At 33.6% G+C, this 19,180-nt stretch overlaps 1 protein-coding gene across 1 annotated transcript; it reads left to right on the top strand.

Annotated features, from left to right (window-relative positions):
• Window positions 1-14,237: 14,237 nt before the first annotated feature.
• On the top strand, window positions 14,238-18,930 carry LOC142548764 (phosphoinositide phospholipase C 2-like). Its single transcript, XM_075657273.1, has 9 exons — window positions 14,238-14,609; window positions 15,320-15,516; window positions 15,684-15,819; window positions 15,895-16,134; window positions 16,218-16,450; window positions 17,255-17,372; window positions 17,513-17,665; window positions 17,768-17,854; window positions 18,460-18,930. Exons 1-9 carry the CDS (start codon window positions 14,301-14,303, stop codon window positions 18,751-18,753), a joined length of 1,767 nt encoding a protein of 588 aa, XP_075513388.1. The 5' UTR covers window positions 14,238-14,300; the 3' UTR covers window positions 18,754-18,930.
• Window positions 18,931-19,180: the final 250 nt, after the last annotated feature.

Raw genomic sequence — 19,180 nt, 5'->3', positions numbered from 1 at the left:
ACGACACATGAGATCGTCTTACGTAAATTTTTGTCAACATAATTAACTCATCAAGTTAAATTAAAATATCTTAAATTTATATAACATTTTATTAAACTTTTTAAAGTTATATTTTCTCAAAATTAGACTATTTTGCATGATTATCAGTTATGATTGCTCTCTCATAATTTAAACCTATGAATTAAAAAATAAAAAACATAAATATGAGCTTTTAAAGAAAACATGATATCAACTGTCTTAAATTAAAATCAATATATTTCATTCATTTATTTTTACATCGCATAGGAATATTACCAAATTTTTAGGTAAAAAAATTTGACTTAATAAAGCTTGTTGAATATAACGTCGACTTTACACTCTTCGACATAATAATAAATATTGAAAATAACAAAGACTATTTTACTTGAATAATTATTTTAATTAATTTTAAAAAAATAGTATACGAAGGCATTTCTCAAGTTGTTAATTTTAATAATAGATCTTTTGGGAGACGGTCTTATGAATCTTTATCCGTGAGACGGTCTCATGAATCTTTTATATGTGAGCGAGTCAACCCTACCGATATTCACAATAAAAAGTAATACTCTTACCATAAAAAGTAATATTTTTTCATGGATGGCCCAAATAAGATATATGTCTCACAAAATATGACTCGTTAGACCGTCTCACACAAGTTATTACCTAATTTTAATTATAATATCACTAATTTTTTTTATATAAAAGAAACTTGGAACTCAAAATTTTGCAAAGAATTGTATACATACAGAGCATCTATGTATGATTGATTATTGGCATTACTTATTGGCATTAATTATAAGTAAATATTGTTGCAAATATGAAAAATATTTGTGTTGAAAATTATAATGTTGAATGTTGAAAATTAGGTAAAATTAGGTGTTGAATGTTGAAAATTAGGTAAAATTAGGTGTTGAATATTGAAAATTAGTGTGTGATGATGTATGTAATGATGAAATTGTTTTTGGATTGTTTTCCAAAGAAATCCTATAAATAGATCTCCATTTGTAAAGATTTGATACAATTGAGTAGAGAGAAAAATATTATAAAGTGTGTAGTTTGGTAAATTTTGAGAGTTTGAGATTTTTACTTTTACCATAAATTTTTACTTTTTCACAACACGTTATCAGCACGAAGCTCTAAAAGTCCTCCATACTTTTCCAAGCTCAAAACAGAAGAAAAAGGTAATAAAAGTAATAATATTTATTTTACTGTTATTTATTTATTGTGTATATATTTAATATATAATATAATGTTATTATTAGAAATAATAAAAATATTTTTTTCAAAAACTTGTTATAAATCCTGGGAGGATGTTAAGACAACAACCCACACTCCCGGTAAGGGATACGACAAGTGTAAAAGCCTATAAGGTTTTTAAACAAAATAACTTATGACACTTCATTATAATAATGTGATATGATATACATAATTATTTAAACATGATTAATATTATATACACCATATTATTACCATAAAATTATACAAATACATACATTTATTTTTTTGTACACCAATGGTCATAAACGGTAACAAAACGGCTAGTTTTTGCCCTATAAATATGATCTCACAAACTTTTTCAATCACTCCAACTTTCTCCTATTCTCTAAAAATTATTCTTCATCAAATTTTTTGAAGAAAAAAGAAGATGGCTTTCTCAAGGTTATTTTTAATTATTTTGGTTATCATACTCACGAGTCTTTTATTTATCGGAGAATATCCTCCTCGTGTGTTTTCTTTATTTTTACAAATGCTTATACTTGTTGTTTATTCATTACTTTGTATTGCAATATTCATTAACTAATAAAATGCATCGTAATTTTTTTTAGTACCACCATGTCAAATTTGACAAAGCTCGAATTTGTTGCGCTCGACATCACGGGAAAAAATTATATGCCATGGACTCTCGATGTAGAAATGAATCTTGAGTCATTGGGTCTAAGCGAGACCATTAAAGAAAATGGTATATCTTCATAACAAGAAAAAGCAAAAGCTATAATATTTTTGCGTCGACATCTCGATGAAGGTTTAAAATGTGAATATCTCATCGAAAAAGATCATATGTCTCTGTGGAAAGGATTGAAAGAAAGATTTGAACATATAAGAAAAGTTATACTTCCGACCGCCCGTGATGAATGGAATATGTTAAGATTCCAAGATTTTAAGAAAGTCAGTGATTATAATTCAGCGATGTATCGAATACTCTCGCAGCTAAAATTTTGTGGACATGAGGTTACAGAATCGGAAATGCTTGAAAAAACATTTTTCACGTTTCACACATCAAATATAACTTTACAGCAACAATATAGAGTCCGTGGATTTGCGAGATATTCTGAACTTATCGCCTGTCTTCTTGTGGCGGAAAAGAACAATGAGCTATTAACTAATAAAATGCATCGTAATTTTTTTTAGTACCACCATGTCAAATTTGACAAAGCTCGAATTTGTTGCGCTCGACATCACGGGAAAAAATTATATGTCATGGACTCTCGATGTAGAAATGCATCTTGAGTCATTGGGTCTAAGCGAGACCATTAAAGAAAATGGTATATCTTCATCACAAGAAAAAGCAAAAGCTATAATATTTTTGCGTCGACATCTCGATGAAGGTTTAAAATGTGAATATCTCATCGAAAAAGATCATATGGCTCTGTGGAAAGGATTGAAAGAAAGATTTGAACATATAAGAAAAGTTATACTTCCGAACGCCCGTGATGAATGGAATATGTCAAGATTCCAAGATTTTAAGAAAGTCAGTGATTATAATTCAGCGATGTATCGAATAATCTCGTAGCTAAAATTTTGTGGACATGAGGTTACAGAATCGGAAATACTTGAAAAAACATTTTTCACGTTTCACGCATCAAATATAACTTTACAGCAACAATATAGAGTGCGTGGATTTGCGAGATATTCTGAACTCATCGTCTGTCTTCTTGTGACGGAAAAGAACAATGAGCTATTAACTAATAAAATGCATCGTAATTTTTTTAGTACCACCATGTCAAATTTGACAAAGCTCGAATTTGTTCCGCTCGACATCACGGGAAAAAATTATATGTCATGGACTCTCGATGTAGAAATGCATCTTGAGTCATTGGGTCTAAGCGAGACCATTAAAGAAAATGGTATATCTTCATCACAAGAAAAAGCAAAAGCTATAATATTTTTGCGTCGACATCTCGATGAAGGTTTAAAATGTGAATATCTCATCGAAAAAGATCATATGGCTCTGTGGAAAGGATTGAAAGAAAGATTTGAACATATAAGAAAAGTTATACTTCCGACCGCCCGTGATGAATGGAATATGTTAAGATTCCAAGATTTTAAGAAAGTCAGTGATTATAATTCAGCGATGTATCGAATAATCTCGCAGCTAAAATTTTGTGGACATGAGGTTACAGAATCAGAAATGCTTGAAAAAACATTTTTCACGTTTCACGCATCAAATATAACTTTAGAGCAACAATATAGAGTGCGTGGATTTGCGAGATATTCTGAACTCATCGCATGTCTTCTTGTGGCGGAAAAGAACAATGAGCTATTAACTAATAAAATGCATCGTAATTTTTTTTAGTACCACCATGTCAAATTTGACAAAGCTCGAATTTGTTGCGCTCGACATCTCGGGAAAAAATTATATGTCATGGACTCTCGATGTAGAAATGCATCTTGAGTCATTGGATCTAAGCGAGACCATTAAAGAAAATGGTATATCTTCATAACAAGAAAAAGAAAAAGCTATAATATTTTTGCGTCGACATCTCGATGAAGGTTTAAAATGTGAATATCTCATCGAAAAAGATCATATGGCTCTGTGGAAAGGATTGAAAGAAAGATTTGAACATATAAGAAAAGTTATACTTCCGACCGCCCGTGATGAATGGAATATGTTAAGATTCCAAGATTTTAAGAAAGTCAGTGATTATAATTCAGCGATGTATCGAATAATCTCGCAGCTAAAATTTTGTGGACATGAGGTTACAGAATCGGAAATGCTTGAAAAAACATTTTTCACGTTTCACGCATCAAATACAACTTTACAGCAACAATATAGAGTGCGTGGATTTGCGAGATATTCTGAACTCATCGCCTGTCTTCTTGTGGCGGAAAAGAACAATGAGCTATTAATGAGAAATCATCAGTCCCGACCCACTGGATCAACAGCATTTCCAGAAGTAAATGTTGTGAGTAAAAATGAATTTAAACCTGGAAACCAAAATCAAATCCAGAGACAAGGTTTTGGTCGAGGTCGAGGTCGAGGTCGTGGTTGTGGACGTGGACGTGGAATTGGTCGTGGTCGTGGTCGAGGCCGTGGTTTTGAAAACATTAGAGATAGTTATTTTTATAACTCATCTCAAAAGGGCGTTACGAACCATCCACAGAAAAGGCATCATGAGAACATGAGTGTTAATGAAAATCAATCGAAAAGATTTGAAAGTTCTTGTTTCAGATGCGGCACTCCAGGACATTGGTCTCGTATTTATCGAGCCCCTGAGCACCTTTGCAAGCTCTATAAAGAATCGATAAAGGAAAAAGAAAAAGAGACCAACTTCACTGAACGAAGTGACCATTTGAGTGATTCAACTCATTTTGATGCTGCTGATTTTATGAATGATTTCTCTGGAAATTATCAATATGTTGATGGGATAGAAATGAACAATATTGATGCTACAGATTTTCTCAATGATTTCTCTGAAAATGAACAATATAATGGTAGAATATAAATGTACAATAATTTATTTTTCATGTATTCATATAATAATGTTTTATTGTACAATTATGATATGTGTTATATTTACATATGTATTGTCAGTAATTTTATTTCATTGCATATTTTTTTTTAAGTTCAAATATGGAAAATGCTATGAGCAAAGCTGAAGTTTGCATACCCGATAGTGGTACAACGCACACTATCCTCCGAGATAAAAGATATTTCTTGGAACTAAAACCAACAAAAACAACGATGAATACAATATCAGGTCATGTAGACTTGATTAAAGGATGTGGTAAAGCACAATTTTTGTTACCTAATGGTACAAAATTTTTGATCAATGATGCTTTATATTCACCACAATCGAAAAAAAATTTGTTGAGTTTTAACGATATATATTCTCATGGTTATGATACTCAAACAATGAATGAAGGGAATGAGAAGTATATGTGTCTTATCACATATAAATCAGGAAAGAAATATGTGATTGAAAAACTATCAATGCTCCCTACTGGATTGCATTATACACATGGTCATCCGCTGAAAGACCAGAAGATCTTTCAGAATAATAAATTTCAATGTAAAGCATGTTCTCTTGGAAAACTTATTATAAGACCATCACCAGCCAAAATTCAAACTGAATCACCAATGTTTCTTGAACGTATTCAGGGTGATATTTGTTGATCAATCCATCCACCATGTGGACCATTCAGATACTTTATGGTATTGATTGATGCCTCCAGCAGATGGTCACATGTATGTTTATTGTCAACTCGAAATGTTGCATTTGCAAGATTACTTGCTCAAATAATAAAATTGAGGAATCAATTTCCCGATTATACAATCAAAAAAATTAGACTTGATAATGCTGGTGAATTTACTTCCCAAACTTTCAATGATTATTGTATGTCTATGGGAATCATTGTTAAGCATCTTGTTGCTCATGTACATACACAGAATGGATTGGCTGAATCATTGATTAAACGTCTGCAAATGATTGTCAGACCAATGATTATGAAAACAAAGCTCCCTATTTCTATATGGGGACATGTAATTTTACATGCTGCTTCATTAATTCGCATCAGACCAAGTGCATATCATAAATACTCCCCATTGCAGCTTGCATTTGGTAAAGAACCAGACATTTCTCATATGAGAATTTTTGGATGTATGGTGTATGTGTCTATTGCACCACCGCAACGAAAGAAAATGGGACCTCAAAGAAAGATTGGAATTTATATCGGTTATGATAGTCCATCAATCATTCGATATCTTGAACCTTAGACATGCGACGTGTTCACAGCACGTTTTGCTGATTGTCATTTTAATGAGAAAATCTTCCCAATGTTAGGGGGATAACAGAAACATACCGAAAAAGAAATTACATGGTATGTATCATCATTGTTACATCTGGATCCAAGAACAAAACAATGTGAAAAAGATGTACAGCAAATTGTGCACTTGCAAAGAATAGCAAATCAAATACCAGATGTATTTGCAGACACAAAAGGGGTAACTAAATCATATATACATGCTGCAAATGCCCCTGCTCGAATTGAAATTCCGAAGAAACAAATTGAAGATACTCATGATGTCATTAAACGCCTGAAGCGTGGAAGGTCAGTCGGTTCCAAGGATAAAAATCCTCGAAAAAGAAAATTCATAGAGAAACACGATGATCACAAAATAAAGAATGATGTTCCTATAGAAACACATGATGATCACAAAATAGAGAATGGTGTTCCTGAAAAAACACATGATGATGAAAATGTTCTGTCAGAACCACAAACTGACGAGAATCATGAAATCTCTATCAATTATATTAATACTGGAAAAATATGGAACCGAAAAGATATAGAAGAAATTGATGATATATTTTCCTATAATGTGGCAATCGACATCATAAATAATAATGAAGATCATGAACCAAAATCTTTTGGTGAATGTAAAAATCGGCAGGATTGGATAAAATGGAAAGAAGCCATCCAGGTTGAATTGGATTCGCTAAATAAACGTAATGTTTTTGGACCTATAGTCCTTACACCTGAAGGTGTAAAACCTGTTGGATACAAATGGGTTTTTATTCGAAAGCGAAATGAGAAAAATGAAATAGTAAGATATAAAGCTCGACTTGTTGCGCAAGGTTTTTCTCAAAGACCTGGAATTGATTATGAAGAAACGTATTCTCCCGTGATGGATGCAATTACGTTTCGGTATTTGATTAGCTTGGCGGTATCTGAAAATTTAGAAATGCGTCTTATGAATGTTGTTACAGCTTACTTATATGGATCACTTGATAGTAATATATATATGAAAATCCTGAAGGATTTAAGATGCCTGAAGCACAAAGTTCAAAACCCAGAGAATGTTATTCTGTGAAATTACAAAGATCATTATATGGGTTAAAGCAATCCGGTCGAATGTGGTATAATCGACTAAGTGATCACTTGATGAAAAAGGGATATGGAAATAATTCAATATGCCCTTGTGTTTTCATTAAGAAAACAACATCCGGATGCGTAATTATTGCTGTATATGTTGATGATTTAAACATCATTGGAACGAATAAGGAAATTCAAGAAGTTGTGTCATACTTGAAGGAAGAATTTGAAATGAAGGATCTTGGAAAAACCAAGTATTGTCTGGGTTTACAAATTGAACAAAAAGAATGTGGAATATTTGTTCACCAGACAAATTATACAGAAAAGATCCTTGAACGTTTTAATATGGATAAATCAAATCCTTTAAGTACTCCAATGGTTGTTAGATCATTAAACATAGAAAAGGATTCATTCCGTCCATGTGAAGATGATGAAGATATTCTTGGTCCAGAAGTACCATATCTAAGTGTTATCGGTGCCCTTATGTATCTTACAAATTGTACAAGGCCTGATATATCTTTTGCCGTAAATTTGTTGGCAAGATTTAGGACATATCCAACAAAGAGACACTGGAACGGAATTAAACATATATTCCGTTATCTACGAGGAACGACAGACTTGGGACTTTTGTATTCAAAAGATGCTAATCCAAGTATAATTGGTTATGCCGATGCTGGATACTTATCTGATCCACACAAGTCACGTTCCCAAACTGGATATGTATTTACTCGTGCAGGCATTGCAATTTCTTGGCGTTCACAGAAACAAACGCTTGTAACAACTTCATCAAATCATGCCGAGATTATTGCACTACATGAAGCAAGCCGTGAATGTGTGTGGTTAAAATCAATGAGCCAACATATCCAAATCTCATGTGGATTATCATTCGACGAGAAGCCTGTGATACTATATGAAGATAATGCTGCATGTGTAGCTCAAATGAAAGAAGGATACATAAAAAGCGATAGAACTAAACATATTCCTCATAAGTTCTTCGCATTCACCAAGGAGAAGAATAAATGTATAGATGTTCGTCACATTCAATCAAGTGAAAACTCATCAAATCTCTTCACAAAGGCACTTCCTACGAAAATATTCAGAAATCACATATATAATATTGGGATGCGCAATCTACGAAATTTGTGAAGAATTGTTCATGTCAACATGAGGGGGAGTTTACGTGACTGCACTCTTTTTCCCTTACTATGGTTTTTATCCCAATGGGTTTTTTCTAGTAATGTTTTTAACGAGACATTACAAAATCACGTAATGAAGACATCATCGTATCATGATCATCATCACAAGGGGGAGTGTTGCAAATATGAAAAATATTTGTGTTGAAAATTATAATGTTGAATGTTGAAAATTAGGTAAAATTAGGTGTTGAATATTGAAAATTAGTGTGTGATGATGTATGTAATGATGAAATTATTTTTGGATTGTTTTCCAAAGAAATCCTATAAATAGATCTCCATTTGTAAAGATTTGGTACAATTGAGTAGAGAGAAAAATATTATAAAGTGTGTAGTTTGGTAAATTTTGAGAGTTTGAGATTTTTACTTTTTACCATAAATTTTTACTTTTTCACAACAAATATATTATTTTTTAGTTCTCAAAAAAGCTGGTTTGGTCCTTTAAAAAAAAAAAACTGGTTTGGTGGAACCGACCCGGATGAGAACACGATACATTTAACATACGAACCTGCTTTATTGACCTCAGTTCAATATTTATAAATGCTCATAAATACAAAAACTCTTATGAAACAGTATCGCATATTAATTTTGTGAGACATATATTCGAACTATTAATTCGTATTGTAAATATGAATCGGATCGATTCACTCGCAAATATATATCTATGAGATCGTCTCACACTTACTCTCCATTAAAAGTATGTGGAGATTAATAATCCTATCATGTGCCCAATTTAGTTAGGTAGCTGCAATGATCGTTTATAATGGTTTGAGCCAGCTCCTCCACAAAATAACACACCTTTTTATTATTATTATTGTTGTTATTTAACTAAGAGTTAATTAGGATTGTCTTTTATGTTTTTTTATTTTTAAATGATAAATAATATTTCAGTACATATGAGTAAAAAACGAAGTACTTAAATTTTCTATTGCGCAATAAAAAAAATTAATCAGATGTAGAAAATGACTTATGTACATGTACTCGCTCTTATTTTATATTCATCTACAAAACTAGCAACTTAAATCCAAGCATTCCTTAGATTTTGTCCTAATTATAAGTCCATTCTTGTGTTTTATAATTACGTTTTTTGTATCGAAGTTGATGTTGTATTTTGATTGATAAATTTCAAATATATTCAAAAATATTTTTATTTCTTTAGATAAACAAGACAATGAGTTTCGAATTCACCTTGCATGTTTATATAATGTTTTATGTTAATTAAGATAAATGTCAAATTCACCCGTGTCCTTCTTAATACATGATCCCCCGTTTTTATTAATTCCAACCATATAATGTAGGACCGAATGCTTACAGCTTTACCAAAAGCTATAGCTAGTGGTAATGGTGCAACTCAAATCTTTTAAACCGCACAGCAGCTCAAGCACCACGGTTCGATCGCTCTGCCAAGTAGGGACAATTATTGCACCAACAATCTCCCTCCCAATAATTGCACTCCTTGCAATCAATGGGAATCGAACATGTGACCTTGGCTATGATACCAATTGTAGGACCAAGTGCTTACCGCTTTACCAAAAGCTATAGCTAGTGGTAATGGTGCAACTCAAATCTTTTTTAAACCGCACACCAGCTCAAGCACCACGGTTCGATCGCTCTATCAAGTATGGACAATTATTACACCAACATATAATTTTTCAATTCTGATATAAGGTAGAAAACAAGAGCTACAAAATAAGTCCTACTTTATATAAATTATGTTTTAATAAGTAATATTTGTATTTAAAATTTTATATATTATAATAATAAAATTATAATTAAAATTTATGAATTTTAAAATTCACTTTCAATTTTTAGCCTTTTTCAAGTCAAAGGACTACTTGTCTTGTAGCCGCCGCCAATCATAATACGTCAATATTGGAAAGCCAATATTTTTTTGAATAATTGAGAATTTCTCCAAAATCTAAAATAAAAAATAAAAAAAAAATGAGGGGAAATAAACACGACGTCCAGTGGTTGAGCGCTACATATAGGCTAGCGGGATTCAACTTACAAGTTTCTCCAAGACTCGTGAATTCCTTTGTATCTAAAACTTTACGCTATGGTATATTTTTAAATAAACAAAAAATACACCTTCACTCAAATTAAAAATATTTCTTTTTAATAAATAAAATTATCCTAAAAACTCATTTAAGTAAATTTGTATCTAATCTAGAACCAACATATCCTAATAAAATAATTTTTTTCCTTTATCTATATTTTTAAATTTTAAATTAATTTAACACCTATAATATAACATTGTTATAAAAATTCATTTTTATAATTTTTTTAATTTAATATATCTAAATTTTTTAGATAAAAAACTATTTAACACGATATATAATATATATATCCTCAAGTGTAAAAACTTGATCAAAAAGAAAAAAGTAATAAATGAAAGAGCCTAAAAAATAATAAGCTATTACTATTTATTCAAAAACTTGTTTTGAATATTGAAACGTTCATTATTTTTAAACTTTAAAATGCTACTAATTTTTTTAAAAAATTCGAAACTTGCACTTAAAATACTCAACATTTTCAACATCCAAAAATTAATTTAACATTTAAATTCTCAATTGCATAAAAATATATAAATCGTCAACTAACAAAATCTTACGACGATCATTTACATGATCAAAATTAAACTTCAAAATAAAACATAAAAATATCTAAATAAATCATTCTCATAATCTTTAAAACTTCAACTATCAATCTAATACGGAAAATAAATGTTCACTGGCAGTGTACTGTCGGACACGATCCACTCAAGCATCAGCGTCTCCCTCAATATCATCCTCACATGCAACCATCCAAACCTTGTGAGTCTAATGACTCAGCACGTTCTAACCATGTGTAACGAATAATACATATACATGCACAAGCATTAAAAATCACACTTTTATTTAAAATAAGTTTTAAATCATAAATCATTTAATCGTAAAGTTTTCCATCATCATATATCATTTTGGATGCGTTTGATCCTTGAAAGTGACTAGCTGTAATCGTATCATGTGGTCGACTTATCAGCCTTAGCTCATAATTGCGCATGGGAACGGGTACTAGACACCGTCGTAAAATGAAAATAATACGATTGTTGGGCTCTCTCTGGGACCTTCTCTTATAAACGAGCTCCCTCTAGGGCCTTCTCCCATAAACGAGCTTCCTCTAGGGCCTTCTCCCTCACGATATTCCCAAACATATCATATCATATTTGTCACAGTCAATTCACATCCTTCAAAATATTTTTTTTTTCATTTTATTCATAAAATATTGTGTCATTTCCAAATAATTCGCAAAAGAGCATTTTAACAGGAAAAATCATACAACTTTAGCATAAATAATAAAATTCCATATTTTTATCATAAACGTTTTAAAATATCATTTAGCGTGTATTATGATTCTTCGGACACTGCCAAGCATTTCGTACTACCCGAGATGTAAAATAACCATTTTGCCCTTGAGCTCTAAAATTCCCGATTTTGACTTTTTCTTACTTTTATCGACTCGAGCATATCCCAAACCATTATATAATTTTGAAATTAATTTATTATATATTTTTTAGACGTAAACCCGAGCTTTTGATTTAATTCCTTAATTACTAAATTGTGAAGCGTTTAAATCTCAAATTAATTCAAAACTTAATATTTTCTTTCCAAACTTTAAACATAAACTTTTCATCCTTAAACTACCCCCGTGAGCCACAAGACACCCCCATGGACCAAAGGTTCGAGCCACTTTCCATTCTAAGCCAAATTCAAACCTTAGCCTCTACATCAAGCCACGGCTCCCCCAAACACCGAGCCACCCTTGAGCCACCTAGGATTAGACCTAACACTGATCCTCTTGGACCCTACTTGAACCATCCTGGACCAGCGCACCAGCCCCCATCCCACGCGAACCATCCACGCGCAATCCTCCTAAGTCGCGGCCCTTTCTCATCGAGCCACCATTCACCATGCTGCACCAGCCCGAGCCCTGACCCCAGGCCATCCTCCCTAGACACTACTAGACCAGCCTAGACCCCTAGACCAGCCGCAAGCCTCTCCGCTCCTGAACCTAGCCGTACTCGTGCATGGGAAGAGTCATAGGGTTTGTGGACCCTTCCATCTCTTGCTGCAACCCGGTCTAGCCCTCCATGGACCCTTCCACGACTGCACCAGATCCTGTTGAGCCAGCCCCTGACTAGCCTAACCCTTACGCGCAGCCCCTCGCCCAAACTCCCTTGGTCGAGCCCTACCCCTCATGAAAACCCTAGGTTCATCCCTCCTTGGCCAAGCTCGATTCCATCCTACGTTTCACCTTTAAACGACTTTATTTTCATCCCTTGAACACCTTGTATTAGCAACATGTCCCTTATAATTCATAGCGTTCACAAACGAATCGTAAAATCATCAAAACTTTGAAAATAATCATCAAAACGTTAAGTAATTTGTATTCAAATATTTTTCATGCTAAAATACGTAAAACATGCATATTATGATTTGAATGGTGAAACAAAAGAGTTTAAAAGCGTGTCTCCGCTTTTAAAACGCTCGAATATGCATCGTTGGCGTGGGTTGCAAAGGGAGACGAACGGGCGACGAACGACCTTGAAATCTTTGCTCCAAAATCTCGAAATTTTTGAGTGTGTTTGTGGTGTGATTTCGGCTGCTATGGTCTATGGAGTCCCAAGAACCTAGGATTTCTTTTTAATGATTTTCAAAAATTGTAAGTAAAATGGGTTGGGGTTTTGAGCTTTTTGTTTAGAGATAATTTGGCCCTTCAATCATAGGTAAATTAGGTCCAATAATACCTATTTAATTGTAAAATAAATTTTATAAATTTTTTTACCAAAATAATAATTTTTGGGCTTTTAAAAGTCCTTTGTTGGACCAAAATCAGCTCCTCAAATAAAATCGAGTTCGTCTCGTAAAATCATTTGGGCTCCAGTATTTTTAGAAAATTTTAATCATATTTAATCATATTAATAAGCCTAAAAATATTTACAAAAAAATATTTTATCTTGGTCGTCCCCGGTCTCCTTTCCCCAGCCTATTATCGAATATTCAGATAAAATCTTCAATTTTCATGAAATCATTCAATTAAACATTCAATCATATACTGTGTATCATTTAAGCATTTAAAATCAATTAAATAAAATAATTAAACAAATTAAATAATTTGCATATATACAATTTATGTGAGTTAACTTTTAGAGGTTACAAAATATAAACTTTTAGGTATTTTTATTCACAAAAAATTTAAAAAAAAAAATTAGAAACATGCATGTCGGAGAAATAACCTACAAAAAGGACAGAAGTGGTAGTATACAAAATTTGACTAAATATATGAATTAGTACCAAACATTGTTCAATACAATTGGAGAGTATTCATGATAGTTGAAGGTGATCCAAATAAGTTTATCTGATATGATCTCACATATTTTTTTATAGTTAGATTGGTCAATTTTGTTTATACTTATAATACAAAAAAAATTTCGATAAAAAAATAATATTTTTAAATAGATAACTCAAATAAAATATGTATCTTATAAAATTTATATATGGGATGTTTAATACAATTATATACTTGGAATTTTCAATTTGTCCGTTATGGAGGAGGAGAAATTCTATGACTAGGTTTCTTGTGAGACGGTTTCACGAATCTTTATCTTTGAGACATGTCGACCCTACCGATATTAACAATAATAAGTAATACTTATTCATAGATGACTCAAATAAAATATATGTCTTACAAAATACGACTACTGAGATGGTCTCGTACAAATTTATGTCAATTTCTAAATTTTTTGTGGTGTTGGATGTCACCCCTTCAAAGAATGAAGACTAAAAGTCTGGATTTTGATTGCAAAGAATCGAAACAACCTGATGTCCATTGTGTTCGCCGCCAAATCGACATTCTTCATATATTCCCCGCTTTAACCCTTACACAAGCAATGCATCATTCCTTTTTTTTTCTATTCATAGTCGACATATTTTGCTCCAAATCGATCATAATTCATCGATGTCGAAGCAATCGTACAGAATCTGCTTCTGCTTCCGGAGAAGGTTCCGTCTGGCAGCTGCAGAAGCACCGGCGGATATCAAGGAGATTTTCGACGAGTACTCCGAGAATGGGGTGATGAGCGTGGATCATCTGCGGCGGTTTCTCGTGGAGGTGCAGAGAGAGGAGAATGCAACGACGGAGGATGCGCAAGATGTAATAAACGAGACGAGACATTTCAACGTGTTTCATCGACGGGGGATGAATCTCGAGGCCTTCTTCAAGTACTTGTTCGGGAACGCTAATCCGTCTATCAGTGTCAAATCGGGGGTAACTTTTCTGACCTTTTTTTGACGTGTGTTGTGATCCATTTCTCAGCAGAGTCACGCTTTCTATTTCAAAATCTTTAGAGATCAAAATTGTTGTTATATTTTTGATACCCTGCATGGAAATTTTACTCTGTAATACCTAATACAGCCCTCATAGTCATACTGATAGAGAAGTGACTTCAAATAATTTACATGAACACAAAAAATCTTTCATAAGATTATACACCAAATCAAAATTTGAAAGAAGAAAACTCTAACATCTATGTGCATTGTCAATTTCATTTCATTTGCTAAATCGCTCTAGGACAAATTCATGTAATCAGAAACTGCTCCTGCAGCAAAGAAAAAGTTTGATGTTTGATATCTCATATGTAGTAAAGATTACAGTTGAGGTTCAATGAGAGCGGTAACATAAATACTTCGGATGTGAGATTTTCATTTAAAAAAATTCAATAAAGCCAGATGGTGATATCACCTCGCTCCCTCTGCCAAGATAATTGCAACTTCGGACTGAAAAATCCTAACAACTAAAGGCTCTGATTTTACCTGAAAGGAAGGCGTGAGGGTAATTGTTTTTCTGTTACTTTGCTTTATTTCATGCCTTTCAACGGCTGACGCCTGACACCTGTATCGGAGGTTTTGATACAAGTCATTTCCTTGATTGTGGGCTTAGATGGAAATGCGAGTTTTCTAAAACTGTTTCCTTTCCAGGTTCATCATGATATGAATGCACCGTTGTCTCACTACTTCATATACACCGGCCACAATTCTTATCTAACAGGGAATCAATTAAGTAGTGACTGCAGTGACGTTCCGATCATAAATGCACTGCAAAGAGGCGTAAGAGTTATTGAATTGGATATATGGCCTAGTTCCGCTGGAGACGATGTGGATGTTCTGCATGGGAGGTATGCAGCTATTTGCACTTCCATTTAATTTATTATCGATGAATTTAAGTTGCTTTGATTTCTTATTCATGATTTACTATTTTATCATGCCAAAATTTATGTCACGCAACATTTTCTCTCTCTCTTACCGGTTTCTTGGAATTTCTCCTTATTTTTTGTGCGTGTAGAACATTGACCACCCCTGTTCAACTCATAAAATGTTTGAGATCAATCAAGGAACATGCTTTTACTGCATCTGAATATCCTGTCATAATAACGCTTGAGGATCATCTCACCACGGACCTTCAGGCGAAAGTGGCTGAGGTATGTAAACTGACTCTATAGCATCATGAAGAGTGCCAGAAATGTCATAATCACTGTTCTATTGATGGAATCTAGATGATCACCCAAACATTTGGAGACATGCTGTTTTTCCCTGGTCCAGAAAGCTTAAGAGAGTTTCCCTCACCAGAATCTCTAAAGAAAAGGGTTATTTTATCAACCAAACCACCAAAAGAATACTTAAAAGCCGAAGTTCTTGAATCAAAAGAGAGTGACTCCAAGAATGAAAGAAATTCAGCTACCAAAGCTCGGGGAAAAGAAGTTGAAATCTTTAAAGCCAAATTGGATAATAATAAGGTATATGGTTAAACTTCACACCTAATGTCATTCGAGTTCAGTTAATTTATCCAGTTTTGAATTATCTACGCTTTCTCCTACAGGATCGTGATTTAGGTGAAGATGTTGATGAAGAAGATGAAGACGATGACGAATATCATAAGTCTCAGCAAAAGGCAGCACCAGAATATAAGCGGTTGATTGCTATTCATGCTGGGAAGGAGAAGGGGGGAATGCAGGAGTGGCTAAGGGTCGATCATGATAAAGTGAGACGTCTTAGCTTGAGCGAACAGGAGCTTGAAAAGGCCGTTATAACTTATGGAAAAGATATTGTGAGGTATGTTAATACAGCTTACGTTTGATCTTTTGTGGTTGAGTGTGTTCTCTGTCATTTCTCATTTCAAGATTTGCTTTTTCATTGTTTTCCTAGCTTGCACGATAACCAATTATGACTTATTCTAAAAAAGATGGAGGCGATGATAAAAAGGACGGGGGTTTCTGAAATTGTACTGGGCATAGCATAGAAGAATTATACAGCTCAGATATAATAAGCAAAGATTCAAGCAGATCTCTTCTAGGATACTATCCATTTCAATAAACAGTTTAATACGCCTCTCAGTCTTTACTAATGGAGTCGACTGAATTTCACTAAATTTTTTGTGTTGTTGGATGTCACCCCTTCAAAGAATGAAGACTATAAGTCTGGATTTTGATTGCAATGAGAACGAATTTTAAAAAGTTTGATCGATTTGGAAATGCAAAAAAAAACCAACAATTTTATCGATGACACATCTGTAACTCTTGCAAAAATCATTTGCATAAATACATAGGCGCACATGTGTGTAAACCCTAAGCTATCAATGAAATAGCTTAAAATAACATTTGACATGGCCCATAAAAATACTACCTAAGAAATAGTATGAAAACAATAAATAAATAAATAAACTTGAGTCCTGTCAATATTAGTTAGGCCCTAATTGATACTTATTATAGTTAACCTACCCATGATCAAGTAATTTGCTCAATTAGCTTGGTCCATTTTGATTCCTCGTCTTCTAATTTGTTACTTGAATCAATTTTAGCTTGATCCGTTAGGCTTTGATCTTCGTTCATGACTCGGATTATGCTTCGTTTTCTGCAGGTTTACACGGAGGAATTTACTGAGAATTTACCCAAAAGGTGTACGTTTTGATTCATCCAATTACAATCCGTTTATCGGATGGGTGCATGGGGCTCAATTGGTTGCATTTAACATGCAGGTCAGAGCATTATGAGATTGAGAAAGTTGAGGACACAAAAATGTTTAATCAAATGATAATATCAAGGCTTTCTTCACTTGGTGCGTACTCGTTCATTAGATAATCCAGGGTCTAAAATATATCTTCTTGTATCCGAACAGGGGTATGGAAAATCACTTTGGTTGATGCATGGAATGTTCAGAGCCAACGGCGGTTGCGGATACATTAAAAAACCAGAATTTTTATTGAAGGATGGCTCACGTGGTGAGGTCTTTGATCCAGATACTAGATTGTCAATCAAAGCAACTTTAAAGGTAGTATTCAGGCTTCTTCCCTAAAAATGTCCCACAACACTTCAAAGACTGGAGCTTTATTTAAACTTCATATTTTGTCCAATCATCCTTTATGTTGAACAGGTGAGACTGTATATGGGTGAAGGATGGTATTATGACTTCCGTCATACACATTTCGATGCTTATTCTCCTCCAGATTTCTATGCAAGGGTAAGTGATACATTTTGCAAGTTTATTAAGTTCCAGTTCCATAGTTTGACTGGTTCTACAAATGAAGCAGCTTCAACTGATCAGCTAGCAATCGTATTCAATGAATCTTACTGACTCTTTTGTTTAACATTTCTATGACTCTGCATGTGTTTAGATGCCTCAAACAAGACACGAGGAAAAAAACACCCTGTAGCGTTTACATGTTATCTTGAGATAAGATTGAGAGCTAATCTATCCAATTGTAGTCGATGATAACTATACAATTCCAAAAAAAAAAAAATTTGTGATTTGGGTCTCGACCCACGGATGAGCTCCCCTTTGGTTGCCTATTTTGATACACACTTTGACCCACCCCTAGCCTCGCCACAAATGCAATTGCAGAATAATCCTTTATCAATATGTGGGTTTTATGATTAAAAAGTAATAATAATAATCCTTTATCGAAGAATAGTCACATGTATTCATCTTTAATCCAACTCGTTACTTTAATTCTAATAGAATTCATTGGAAACCGATTTTACTATCACATTTAATTAACTTAGATGCATATGCATAGGCCATAGCACACGACATGGTCTGAATTTGTTACATTTGCCTATCCCCAGATAGGAATTGCCGGAGTTCCGGCAGATTCCGTCATGAAGGAAACAAAGATTCTTGAAGACAACTGGATACCAAATTGGGATGAGGTGTTTGAGTTCCCATTAACAGTTCCTGAACTAGCACTCCTTCGTATTGAAGTTCACGAGCATGATATGTCTGAGAAGGATGACTTTGGAGGCCAAACATGCCTTCCCATATCGGAGTTGAGAAAAGGCATTCGAGCAGTTCCACTTCATTCTCGGAAGGGGGACAAGTACAATTCTGTGAAGCTTCTTATGCGATTTGAATTTGTTTGATCCAGGTATTCCTCCTTTTCACGTTTGTTACATCTCTTACTTGACATTGGCCAGTAATGCATACGCATGATATCGTGTATATATAGAGCATTGATTGTGCACAACAAGTGTAAAAAAATTCTTCTTTCAGAAAGCTTTGAAATAAATGAATTTGGTGGCTGCTCGCTCGTTCATTATTCTCGAGGCATAAACTTTATGTATGTGTCATAGTTCAAAGGTATGAACCTTTCCTTGTTTTGGCAGATGTACAAATTCTAGCCTAATGAAAGAAAGCAAGTTCGAATCTGTTTTTGTGCTTCTTCCATCGGCCACGAGAGAGAATTTATTCATGCAACATGAATTTAAGTATTTAGACAGACACGAGCTGTGTTTAAAAACAGAAGTGTAAGATAAAAAAATTTGGAAAGATTTTGACAAATTAAATGAT

Source organism: Primulina tabacum, chromosome 6 (assembly GCF_025594145.1).
Source record: "Primulina tabacum isolate GXHZ01 chromosome 6, ASM2559414v2, whole genome shotgun sequence".
In the NCBI taxonomy this organism is placed as follows: Eukaryota; Viridiplantae; Streptophyta; class Magnoliopsida; order Lamiales; family Gesneriaceae; genus Primulina; species Primulina tabacum.
The sequence above is the reverse complement of the archived record's forward strand: the minus strand, read 5'-3'. Positions and strand labels throughout refer to the sequence as shown.